The sequence below is a fragment of the Podarcis melisellensis genome (assembly GCF_964234715.1).
Source record: "Podarcis melisellensis genome assembly, chromosome: 4".
Classification (NCBI taxonomy): domain Eukaryota; kingdom Metazoa; phylum Chordata; class Lepidosauria; order Squamata; family Lacertidae; genus Podarcis; species Podarcis melisellensis.
Window position 1 is genome coordinate 100,797,337 of NC_138531.1, and position 12,467 is coordinate 100,809,803.

The 12,467-nt window shown below is 44.1% G+C and overlaps 1 protein-coding gene across 1 annotated transcript in view; it reads left to right on the top strand.

Annotated features, from left to right (window-relative positions):
- Positions 1–12,467, top strand: part of NUMA1 (nuclear mitotic apparatus protein 1) — a 69,186-nt gene that overhangs the window by 26,246 nt on the left and 30,473 nt on the right. Inside the window, 6 exon segments of the mRNA XM_081909508.1 lie at positions 4,206–4,276; positions 5,946–6,031; positions 9,049–9,128; positions 10,028–10,110; positions 10,928–11,008; positions 11,422–11,506. Of these exon segments, the coding sequence (XP_081765634.1) occupies positions 4,206–4,276; positions 5,946–6,031; positions 9,049–9,128; positions 10,028–10,110; positions 10,928–11,008; positions 11,422–11,506 (486 nt within the window).

Below are 12,467 nucleotides of genomic sequence, written 5' to 3' on the forward strand. Positions count from 1 at the left end.
ACCAACCTCTCTCAGCTTCTGCAGGTCAACCATTTTGGCCTTGGGAGAATGAACTTGGTTCCCTGAGGGCCAGGAACACATTGCACTAAGCACACCCCCACTACTTCTGTCCAGAAGGCAGACAGTTGCATTTATAGTATTCTGTGCAATACACTGCATGCTGTGCCCCAGCTGGCTTTCTCTCTGCATATCTGTTTTTACAGGTTATTGAGTTAGTATACTTTGGGAGCTTAGGATTTGTTGTGGGGAGAGTAGTCTTCCCTGTCCTCCTTGCTCTGCTGTTGAATTCAGTCTGCTGCTTTGTCACTGGGGCTGAGATGCCACATCTGGTGAGACTTCCCTCTTGCTCATCCAGTGGGCTTCTTCTCTGGGTGGTTCCAAATTTATAGTCCTGACTAGCTTCCCTCTAGGTTTTTATGACTTAAGCGGTATATAAATCCTGTTTTATAAACAAATGGCACCAGGTGATCGACATGTGGGTGGCTTCCTCCACCTGTCAGTGTTGGCCGGTGGGCTCTTGAATCTAGGATCTCTAAAGTATGGTGTGTGTCCCTCCTTTTGTGTTTTAAAGAGCCCTTGTGATTGTAACACCAACCCTACATTTTATAGGCAGTTGTTGAGCATCAATAGAAACTAATGGGGAGCCATAGAGGTTCCCAGTGTTTCCTCAGGGGCTTTGATCACCCTTTCCAGCCGTAAACTTGTGTGCTTGTCATTTGGAAATGAAACAGCACTATCCAAAAACAATAGGGGCTTCCCCTACATATTCAGGGGACACCCTTGGTACACAGGGTTATATATATATATATATTAAAAAAATCACCTGTTTGTGTAATCCAGTAAGCTGCATAAACTTACTACTCCAAGTTGAGTCTTGGGAAGTGGGGGCATGCAGATAAAATGTGTGTGTTCTTTGAGAGTTATGACTGGCATGTAGGCAGTTACAGAAAAAACAACTGATATGGGGCTTCATACATGACATTTTAATGTGCTGCTTTGCGAACCTGATGGCTTGCAACAGGTTACTGTGTAGAATTACTAAAGCCATTTTTGAACACATGCCCAATATTACAAATGCCTGTTTTGCATGTTTCTATTTCAGCCACGTCGTTTTGTGTACATTAGCACAGGATTCCAAGCCAGCTTCCCACATATTTCCTGTCAACTAACTGCTTTTTATGCTGGAAGACTCACACATTGAAGGAAAAGGCCTTCTAGAATTCTAGAATGAGGAAATGTTGCAGCTGAGAACTTGTGTGAAATCCAAGCTTGCCTCAGTTGTGCCACAAGTAAACCAGGGCATTTTGTTGCCGATTTGAAGTGAGCATTCTGCTTTTTTTTATTTGTACTGCTGACTTGTATTTTCCTTTGCTTTAAATTGGAGAGCATAGCTAAAAAGAGCTGTTATTTCCTATAGTTGTGGTCTCTCTGAAGTCCTGGAAAGAGCTGTGAGGGACATTACTTGTGCTTTCTTGAGGAAATAGTATGTTTAGCATTGACCGTAGTCCTGGCTTTTCAGTCTTCTATTACCATCAGACATGCTGCTCTGAAGGTTGAGTAATGCCTTGGTTTTTATTCTTCCAAGCAGGTGCAGTGATTAACATTTTGCAGTGGTCTCCCTCAGAAGGTGGTGGACTCTCCTTCCTTGGAGGTTTTAAGGCAGAGGCTGGATGGCCATCTGTCATTATGCTTTATTTGAGATTTCCTACATTGCAGGAGGTTGGACTGGATGATCCCTGGAATCCCTTCCAACTCTGCAGTTCTGTGAGTCTATAAATATATGACACTCAATTAGTCAAACTGTTAAACACTTGTGTTTCTGTATAATATAGGTAGATAACTTGCTTCCACCTGGAAGCTGCATATATTTCTCCAGGAGGGTTTTTCCATCATCATTTTATTTGTATGCCATCTTTCCATAATTAAAACCATGCTCAATGCGTCTTACAACATAACAAGATTTACATAATTACAAACGTAACAGAAATAGTCAGAATAAATGAAACACATCAAAAAGTACACAACTGAATTGAAACAATGTCCACATAAATCATAAGAATAAAACTAAAGATACAACAATTAATATTAATTAATATCCTTAATTAATAACAAAAAACCAACAAAGCACCTTAAACAAACCACAGCCCAAGAGTCTCTTCAGCAGCCTCAGCTTTTGTAGCTGCAGAGCTTTGTTTTCCCAGGCCAAGTGAGAAAAGGCCAGCAAAGCAGGGAGCAGGTCTTCCAGGACTTGCAAGACCCTCCAGAATGCTATGATGCCATGTTGCCAAAAGCACTGAGGGTCCCCCAGAGTTTTGCGCTTTTTTTAAATAAACTGACTGCTTCTATAGGTACTCTGTTGTGATACAGTGGTGCCTCGCTAGACGAAAAGAATTCGTTCCGCGATTCTCTTCGTCTAGCGGTTTTTCGTCTTGCGAAGCAAGCCCATTGACAGCTTAGCGGATTAGCGCTACAGCTGTCAAGCGGCTACAAGTGATCAGCTGTTAAGCGGCTTATCAGCGGAACAGCTGATAAGTGGCTTAGCGGCTTAAGAAAAGGGCGACGAAAAAAGCGAAAAAAACCCCGCAGGGGGACGCAAGATTTTTTCGTCTTGCGAAGCAACCCCATAGGGAAATTCGTTTTGCGAAGCGCCTCCAAAACGGAAAACCCTTTCGTCTAGCGGGTTTTCCGTCTTGCGAGGCGTTCGTCTTGCAGGGCACCACTGTACTGTGATGCCCAAAGGTTTTTGCAAGGGGCCCAAAGCCCCTCAAGAATTGCCACAGAAGATCTTGGCCTGTGGTCCCTGGAGGGTTTGACCATGGGTCACTGTGGTCCTTCACATAAGAAATGGTTAGCCACTGCTGATGCAAAATAACAGCAAGGAGTAAAAATATTTGACACGTAAGACAAAACACTAGGAAGGAAACACTAGGCTCAAAACTTCCATGCCTATGGTTTTCAATGGCTGGTTCCAGGTTTCCCACTTCCCTTTGATGTTGGTTCATAACAAGGTTCAAAGAAGGCCTGTCATTAGTAACAAGTGGCAAGTCAAAACAGATTGAATGACATCCCATTCTGCCCCCCTTCCCAGGCCAAATAACAGGGGCAAATAGCAGCCCTAGCTTAGGGCAGGCCAAATCTTGTTTTGGTTGGGGTTGAAAGAGGGGCCTTGTGTTTGCTTTGCTTCTGGACCGTTGTTTTCCTATTTCTTCTTCAAAGTTGCTGTTTGCAAAAGCCCTACTTTTACTAAAGGTTCTCAATACTCCATGAGCTTGTTTAGTTTCCGTGCTAGTTTCGTATGCGGAGATCGTAACAACAGGAAGCCTCCGTGATGCACTATTTTGTCACAACTGTTCCTCTCCACTTGGAGCCAATCCAGGCATTCCCAGGTCATTTTTTAGACTTTTGAATAGGACGGTACTGCCATATGTATACTTGTAGGGGTTTGCATATTTGAATGTTCACTAGCATGTTTTGCCTATGTGTTGTCTAGAAGCTTTCAAATATACAGTCATCCTCCTAGAGGTCTAAGATGGTACAGTCCTCTGTGCCTGTTTTTGTTTTAAAGAAAACAGACTGGCCTTGGCCAGGGCAAAAGATAACTGACTCAGCTTTTACAAAATCATTGCAGGATGTGGGGGTAGAAAGACTGGTAGCTGGAGAAGTGGAGCTATCATGATGGATTGGTTTTATATTGCTGAAAGAAAACCTGTTTGAATCAAGTTCCCCATTGGTATGTCACATTAATACAGAAAAATGCATACTATTTGACTGGCCTAACCATGAAACATTGTTAATACAAATGTTGTTGGCCGGCCCTTCGTATAAGCCTACATTTACAGTCTTGCTATCAAGGAATAACACTAAACCTTTGTGCAGGCCTTAGCATTGCATTTTCTGCTGGTTAAGAGATCTGAGGTAGGCCAAGGAGCCCTGAAAGCAGAAAGTGTGTTTCTCTCTCTTTACCTGTAAAAACATTGAACAAAGCCAGATACTTGAGTAACAGCTGTCCAGAACTTTAAAGAAGCAAGGGCTGATCATAAAGCTTCAAGCCCACTTTCCCTTTTATCAGAGGAGCTGAGGTTCCCACAAGGGACAGAACAGATGCAATTTTATGTTATTTGCTGTTGGAGTGTGATTTCTTGATGGAGAGTGAAAATTAATTTCAAAGCTTTAAATTCTTTCCCCCTTTCTCTTGGCCTTTCTAGGTTGGAAGGTAACCTGGCAAAGCACCAAGATGTCGCTTCACAACACGAGAGCCTCAGCTCTCCTTGCTTGGGTAAGATGCCTCTTCTTTATTCATTGTAGCTGCTTAGGATGTGGCCACACCTTGTGCTCTGGTGCCTTCTTTTCCCTCTGCGCTCACTGTGCTCTGTTATCCTTGTCCAAAGTGCTTTGTGTAGCTGAGAGTTCCCTTTGCGAAACTGCGTTTTTGATCCAGCAGATCTTCCCTGTGAGAAACAAGTTACTGGGATGTAAAACATGTTACTTTAGGAAAGGCAAAACTGGCAGTAAAAACAGGGCAGTTGTAGCGAGAGAACCGGCTGTGTTTCAGTGACAAAACGGGCAATGAGATGTCCATAACTCAATTGCAGGGCATCTTTCTTTGTGTGTGTGCACAGAAGGTTCTGGGTTCAGTTCCCAGAGTCTTCAGGTAGGGTTGAGAGAGACCTCTGGAGAGTGAAGCCCTGGAGAGTGTTTTGTGTGCCAATGTGATTCAAGGCCCGACTGTAAGAATTGAAGCAGTGTAAATTTTAAGTTGTCAGTTAACATGGTTTATTAGCCACATACGCTCCATTATTTAGAAAATGTGCATAGAGGTATGCATGGGGAACTAGATTTAAGTCAGCTTCTCCCCCCCCCTTCCTGATTTATGTAATGGGTTTAAATCAATGGCATCCTGAGGAAGCATTTCATTGGGGGGGGGGGTTTCTTTCCTTAGATGCTCCGTGAAGCTTTCAGATATGCTTGGGATAAGTGTTGAGACCTTGGATTTAATCCAAAACTTCTGGATTGTTTTGCTTTTTATCAGGAAAGGGATGGAGATGAGGGGTTGGACCTCGTTTTGAATGCTTAGAACGCTCCTAGTGCTTCCTGGACGTTATGTTAATTGTCAGTTGCTCCCACTCCCTGAGACTCCTTAAAGATATTGATGAAGTTTACACATGTTTGGAAAAGGCCATGGTTAATGTGAGAGCTGTTTAAATTAAATCTCCCGTAACTAGGAAAAAAATTCAAGTACCCCCAGGCAGTCATGAAGAATGAGGGTTCATCGGAGCAATGTTGTTCAGTGGTTCCCATATAGAACTGTTTGTATGAGTTCCTACGTGGGGTTAAGGCACCAAGGCAGGGCACGTAAGAAAATCCCTGCTGAAATAATATAAATGCCTATCTGGTCCATCCCTGTGAGCAGCCAGAGCCCTCTGAGAAGCTCACAAGCAGGACATGAGAGTACCACCCTTCTCCCACTGGTAACTGAGGCCTGCTCTGGAGGTAGCATCTGACCACTGGGACTCGTAGACTAAAATCCATGTAGAGTTGTATCAAGCAGGAGGCAAGGAAAGTAAATAATTTGTACTTCTTCAGCACCCTATTCCAAAGCCTCATGATGAGTTGTGATGTACCCATTAAGTTTTTTTCTTTATGGCAGATGTGTAGGACATGTTCCTGTTGACTTGCTGAAGGCTATTAACTATCACTCATCTTTGTGTCTGATCTGAGACCCTTCCATCTCCAAGCGCAAGGTGTATGCAGGGCATTGCTAAGTGCTTATATGTTTTCCTTAATGGGGTTTCCACTAAGCTTACTTGTTGGTAAACTGCAATTGGTACATCACCACAAGTTTCAGAATTGATACACTGACTGAGCTGTAAGATGCTGACCTTATTCCTTAACTTGCCAGCAAGTGGATTTCTAGCCTGTGATTTGATTCATCTTCTCTTCTTCAGGTGAACAGTCTGAAGCTGGATGATACCCTGAATTCATTGTCTCAGCTCCAAGACTGCAGCATCTTCATCAAAATAATCAACAAAATGTAAGAGGCACCGAGGACACCTTCCTTTTCCCTTGCTATACTGTGAAGTCAATGTGCATTGCAATGTTTTTTAAGTCTTGTAGGGACAGAGGCTGAATGCTACAGCCAGTGAACAGCAGTAGCAAATAATGTACAAAAAGTGATCAGTATAACTGCTAGTCATAAAGATGATCAAGCTTTGAAGAGCCCTGCAGGCGCATCCCCTGGTGCTGGAAAACCTTTTAGTTAGTTCCCATCCTTGGGTCCTCCAGTGCTTTTACCTCTATGCTGTAGGCCACTCTTTGCAGTAACAAGTGCTTGGAAACCAGCTGCTTTAATAATGCACCTCCCTCCGAATGCTAATACAGAATTATGTACTTGTGTAAATTCTCACTTCCCCATAGCCCTGACAGTGAGCTTCCTCTCTTCCAGTGTTGTTCAAGTGCATAGGTGAAATCTGTAGCACTTTCAGACTCTTAGGAATAACCATAGTGGAACTCGGAGGTTTTAAGGAATTGTAGCCTGTTTGCTGTTGATTACATTCTTTGTCTCTTAATTGGATTCTGAATTAAATGCAGAACATATTCTGATATAGTGGGGTTTTTATTTGATGAAAGTTATTTTTGTACTTTACATCCTAAGCTGGGAGAGCCTCTCTTGATGAACCTTGGCTACTGTTACCTGTCCTGCTGGACAGCTGGAGGTGCATTTAAGAAATGATTCCCAGTTGTGTTGGAGGAAGTAGTGAAGAGGACTTCCTTCAGAGCCTGTATTTACTCAAAGCCTACTTAATCCCATTCCATCTGGTTTTGAACTCTGATAAACAAATCCATGAAACAAGCTGCCATGTTAGGCACTTTGCCTGCACTGTAAGAACTTCGGGGTTTTTGTAAAGGTTTGGGGAGGATGAGGAGACTCGGTTCAAAAACTGCAAATGATCTGCACCTCAGTTTATGAAGTACTGTGTAAAAGGGGTGTCAGGTTTTCTTCTAAGCCTCCTGCTGGATTTCAGGAATTAGTGGTGTTCCTCCATTGCAGTTCTGTAGATACTTAATTTTCATCTTCTCTTGGAGCATATTGGAGGTGTGCAGGCAGCCTCATAATTTCTCCTGAAATGCTTGAAAGCCCAAAGCACCCTGAAATGCAGCTTATACTGCCCAGATACCATCTTATTATCTGTCTGGTGTTTTCATAATGCTAAGATGCTTAAATTACTTTTCTACAAATGTACCCAAAGCAACATATAAAAATAAATGCTAACTACTAGAATGTTGCAGGCAACCAAACAATCACAAAACAAACAGCAGACAAAAGTCAGAACTCTAAAACAGGAGGGTACCATTAAAAGTATTGGTAAATTATGTTTTAAAAGTGTTACTCTGATATCCAAGTACTGATAAGAAGGTGCTGAACAATTTTGTTGGTGTTCCAAAAATGAGGTGCCATCATACTCTCCCCACCAGGCCATGTAAGGTCTTAAAAGTTAGTCACATGTGGGTGAAGGTGACCCTCAATGTACTCTGTCCCAAGGTGTTCGCCACCCTGGATTCCTTTGGGAGGAAGGGCGGGATTTGAATTGAATCATAATATATTTGCTATTCTTTACCTACCTGGTTCAAGCACCTTGCAGTGAAGCAAATCCCTTCCTTGAATTTTTAGAGCTAATATTTTAATTCTTGACAGTTTGCTGTGTCAGACTCTGAAGCTGTGTGGGTTCTGCTGAGCAGCCTGAGCTCAGAGTAGATGAGTGTGGGTGCTTGGCTGAAAAAAATGCCACTGATCAAATGTCCTAAAATTGTGAAGCGTGGAACTGGGATAGCTCACAAGTTGGTAGAGCATGAGCCTATTGATCTCAGGGTTGTGGGTTCAAGACCCACATTGAGCAGAGGGTTCCTGCATTGCAGAGGGTTGGACTAGATGACCCTTGCGGTCCTTTCCCAACTCTGCAACTCCATGGTTCTCAGATACTTGTTTCAGGCAGCATAGTACAGGGGTTGTTCCAGGCCTGACTCTTAGTGTCGCAAACTTGAGAAGCAGCACAATTGGCTCCCCCTCGTGGCTCTTTTGGGTGCATCATTGTGCAGTCTCTAGTGGGCGTTGCTCACAATGTAAACAAGGAAGTAAACAGAATCTAATCGTTAGTAATTAAGTCTGGGGAGTTCTGCCTTTTGATGCAAAGGATAAGTGGAGGACACCAGGGATAGCTGTTGTCTTTCTGAGGGTTCATTTTGTGTTCTGGTCTGTGTTAGCTTGCAGTCTGATCATCAAGTCTTTTCCCCACCCACCATTCCCAGTATGAACCCAGTCAGATGCTCCCATAGTTTCTGGTCATACAGAGATACCAATGACATTGATAAGCAGCTGGCAATTGTGGTGTTTCCCACTGCTGCCTTTTCAAGAACAATCAGGTCAGCTTTCCCCAACCTGGTGCCCTCCGGATGTTTTGGACTACAACTGCTGTCAGGCCCAGCACCGTATGGCCATGATCATTGGGACTTATGGGAGTTGTAGTCCAAATCAACAGGAGATCATGGGGAGGGCTTGATTGGACAGCTTTAGGGACTGATACATCATTTAATCTTCTATGTTCATAGGAAGTCTATTTCAGATTGCTTTATTGTATGAATGCCCTTTACGAAGCAAGCAAAAAAAAATCCTTTGCTTTGTCTTTTAGCTAGATCTCCTGCTTCATTAATGGCGTAATAGCTTTAAAATGCATACTCTTTTTCACTTAATGACACTTCTCCCTGCCCACAAATACACCAGCCTGCTTTGAATTGGAACTCGTTATACCCAGACTACTTCCCTGTCCAGTTTCGCAAGGGAAACGGCTACTGTTTTACCATGTTACATAGCTTCAGGCTTCAAAGAGGTCCATTCTAGGTGCCACAGTAAACAGGCTGGACTGTAGATGTGAACTGCATTAATGTGTGTCCCTCTTCCTCATTTGTTTCCGATTCTCATCATCCCTCTGGTCAAATAGTTCATCAGGAATGACTCTGTCTCTCTGTTGAAGTGCTTGCTTTGTTCTCTTCCAGTCATGGCTCTGAAGAGGGACGGGACCCTTTGCAGCAGAGTTTGCCAGACCGGGTTGCCTATGTCGTCGGCTTTCTCAAGAGTAAGAGCTCCTGTCACTTGGTGCATCTTGGCTCTTTTCTGATTTAGATAATCTGTTGTCTACACATCACCTTGAGCCTCTATCTGGCACACTCTCCAATGTGGAGGAAGCTGGCACACAAAGCTGTTGTTAATGCAGAAACTTCTTAACATTCTCCCCTGTTCCTAGAAGATGGCTAGAGTTGGTGGCAAGAGTGGCACTTTTCCATACTGCATTGCTTTTCCCCACTCATACAGTTAAAAATTACAAGAGTATGTGAGCCTATGTGCAGCTCCCACAATGATTTTGTGAAGATTGAGCACTGGAAGAAAGTAGCCAGGAGGTCCCTCTACCCATGTAAGGCCGGGGGAGGGGAGGGGAATAAACATGGCAAGACTTGCTAGGCTTAAGTTCCCCTTCTGCCTGCTGGTTCCCCCTTGTGCAGGAGAGAAAACTCAGCCAGAGACATTTAGCTGCCCAGAGGTGATTCTTACTTGCCTTGGGCCCACTTGGTTAAAGGCTATTTCAAGCCTGATCTCAGGTGCAGTCCAAAGGTGCTCATGGCAAGCTGCCACAGCTAAAGGAGAGGAAGCCATTGGAACGCCTCTGCTGCTTCTGAGCAGTAAATGCCCCAGAGCAGCTAAAAGGATGAAGTGTACATAGATGTAAAGCAATCTAAGCTTTAGAGGCGAGATGGACAAAAATGTAGTGGCTACACTCCTCATTTTTGCAGCCAAAACCCTCCCTAGACCTTTTTGATAAACCACCCCTGCACTCTCAGTTGGGCAGCCTTCCACCTGTGGATGGGGTGCAGGTGTGGGATTGTTTTGGGTTCCATAACTAGTCTAGACCTTTTCCTTGGGGTTGGTGCTGTGATTGAATTCAAAGATCCCTTTTTAAAATTCACATTCCTCTTCCAGAACGTTGCAAGCACAAATCTACAGCACAGAACTTGGTATCTGAGGAGAAGCTTCTAGCAGCGGAGGAGTTGGAACTAGCCAAGGTATGCACACACCTGCTGCTCTCTTTATTTAGGGGCTCAGGCTGGCAAGTTAAATCTCATTGTGGGAGATGGTGGTTAGCAGCGTCAAGAGGACATGCTAATGAGATTCTTAACATGCCCCAGAGGATGAGAGGGTGGTGCTCAAACAGGCCTCAATAAGCTGAAATGCATTAGAAAATAAATATTTTAAAGTCATCGACAGAAGGAAACACATTGCAGCTTATAAAACGGGTGAGCGTAATGGTATGAAGGAGCAATCAACAGTACATGTACATGAATAAATTTTGGGAAAGGGAAAAATAATGAACAATGTTATGCGGATGATGATTATATGGAAAGCAAAATAGAATATGAATATGTGACTTTGCTATTAGACTTTGAAAAGCAATATGCAAGATTAAAGTTAACCATTGGTGGGTCATATCCTGCCTTCCCCCACCAGCCCTCTAGATTTCCATCATGAGCTAGTCTCTTGACCAAAGTTTTATTCCACTCCACAGCTCTCCTAGATCACCTTCACTATGCATGCAGATGTGCCCTCACAGTGAAGTTCATTAACACAAGTCATTGTTTTAAACACATACAATGGTGGCCTGATAAGTGGGAGGAGCTATTTCCAAATTACGCACCAGTGGTGGAAAGATAGCAACCAATCCTGTATCGACATCCAGCTTATTTTAGAAAGGTTCTAAGGACATCTGTAGAAAGCGCTATACATATCAGAGTTCATATCTTTGCATCTTCTGACGGGCAAAATGCACAGTCTTGCACTCTCTTTGTATGTATGTTAAATCACTCTGTCTCTGCTGTCGTTCAGGTGGTCATGCTGCTGTTTTACTATGCCTCCATGAGTGATAAGATTCCCAGAGAATGGACCACGGTTGAGTATGATCTCCAGGTAAGTCAAACATTCTGCCTCCAGCTATAGATGCCTTATCAGCTAAGTGACCATTTGGAGCCAGGAAGAACTGTCTGTGGTGATGGTTGTGGGGTGGGTCACATTCCACAAAGGATAGTCCAATCACAAGCTGCAGAGGGGAAAGCTTGCTTCCTCTGGCTTTACATGTGACCAGACGTGCCTTTGGCTGGGAACCACAAGTAGGGAGGGCTGCACATTTCCTCCAGTGGGGACATCTGGTTGGCCACTGTGGGAAGAGCCGTGTGCTGAACTAGAGGAGCCATTTGCCTCATCCAGCAATGAAGGCTGCTCTTGGGTTCACAGTTGCTCATTCTGCCCTGTCTCTTCCTCCTCCTCCTCCTCCTCCTCCTCCTCCTCCTCCTCCTCCTCCTCCCTGTTCCCTATTCCCTCAGGCGGAGATGGCTAAGTCACTGAACTTCATGTTGTACAATGAAGATTGCCTCGGTGAGAATCTGGAGACCTTCCTTCAAAAGAAAAGTAAGTGCCGGGTGAGCATGCAGGACTGAAATACCTTCAGGGGCACAAGGTTGCCCTGCTGACTTCAGTGGCTCAACCCAGATCAGGCCACACAGTCTGATCTCATGGCTGCCACACTGCAGGTTTGTTGGAACAGCAGTGAGCAGCTGGAGGGGGGCAGAGGTTCCTATACAGTGAGTCTAAAGAGGATAAAGACTGAGTCACTAGTTGGGGGTGGCATTATTTGGTGAGCTATCTGTTGAGGTGCAAGTGTTCTTGGTGAGGTTAAGGCATTGGTTCAAAAGCTACTGCCTGGCTTTTCCACAGGCTCTTTCAAAGCAAGTAGGAGCCAGGTGGACGCATTAGCATGGCAGAATTTACAGAGGTGGGGAGAGTCAAAGGGAACGATGCTGGCTGAGCTCTTGCAAATTGGTCGGAGTGAGCAGGAGCTTTAAGGGCCGGAAATACTGCATTGATGTAGAATACTGCTGTCCAGAGCTGACAGCCCTTATGTGGCGGCTTCTGAAAAACACTTCCCTGTGGAGGTACTCTGTCTGGCAGACAAAGCCTCTCCTTGCTTCTGGCCCATTGGCATGCAACATCTGCACGCCAGTGTTGCAAATCTCCAGCCTCAATCAAGTTGTATATCTGCATGCAAATGAGTCAGAATAAGATTTTATGCCTTGTAAACTTTCCATGTTGGATACAGAGTAAACATCATTATGCAGCCTCTGTATGGGGGCCCTAAACTGCAGAGAATCCTGGAAAGTGGGTTTCTCCCTGTCCTCACAAGACACTTTGATTGTGTGTTGTGTTTGCCTTTAGATTGGCTGGCTGTTACTGTCAGTGAAAGGCCCTTTATGCCTTGGGAACATACTATCTCCCATTTGGTATTCCTGATTCTATAAGCCACTCATAGCCCCTCTTGCTTGCTTTTTTCTTCCTCCGCTAAAAAAAACAACACCTGAAACATTTTCTTCAT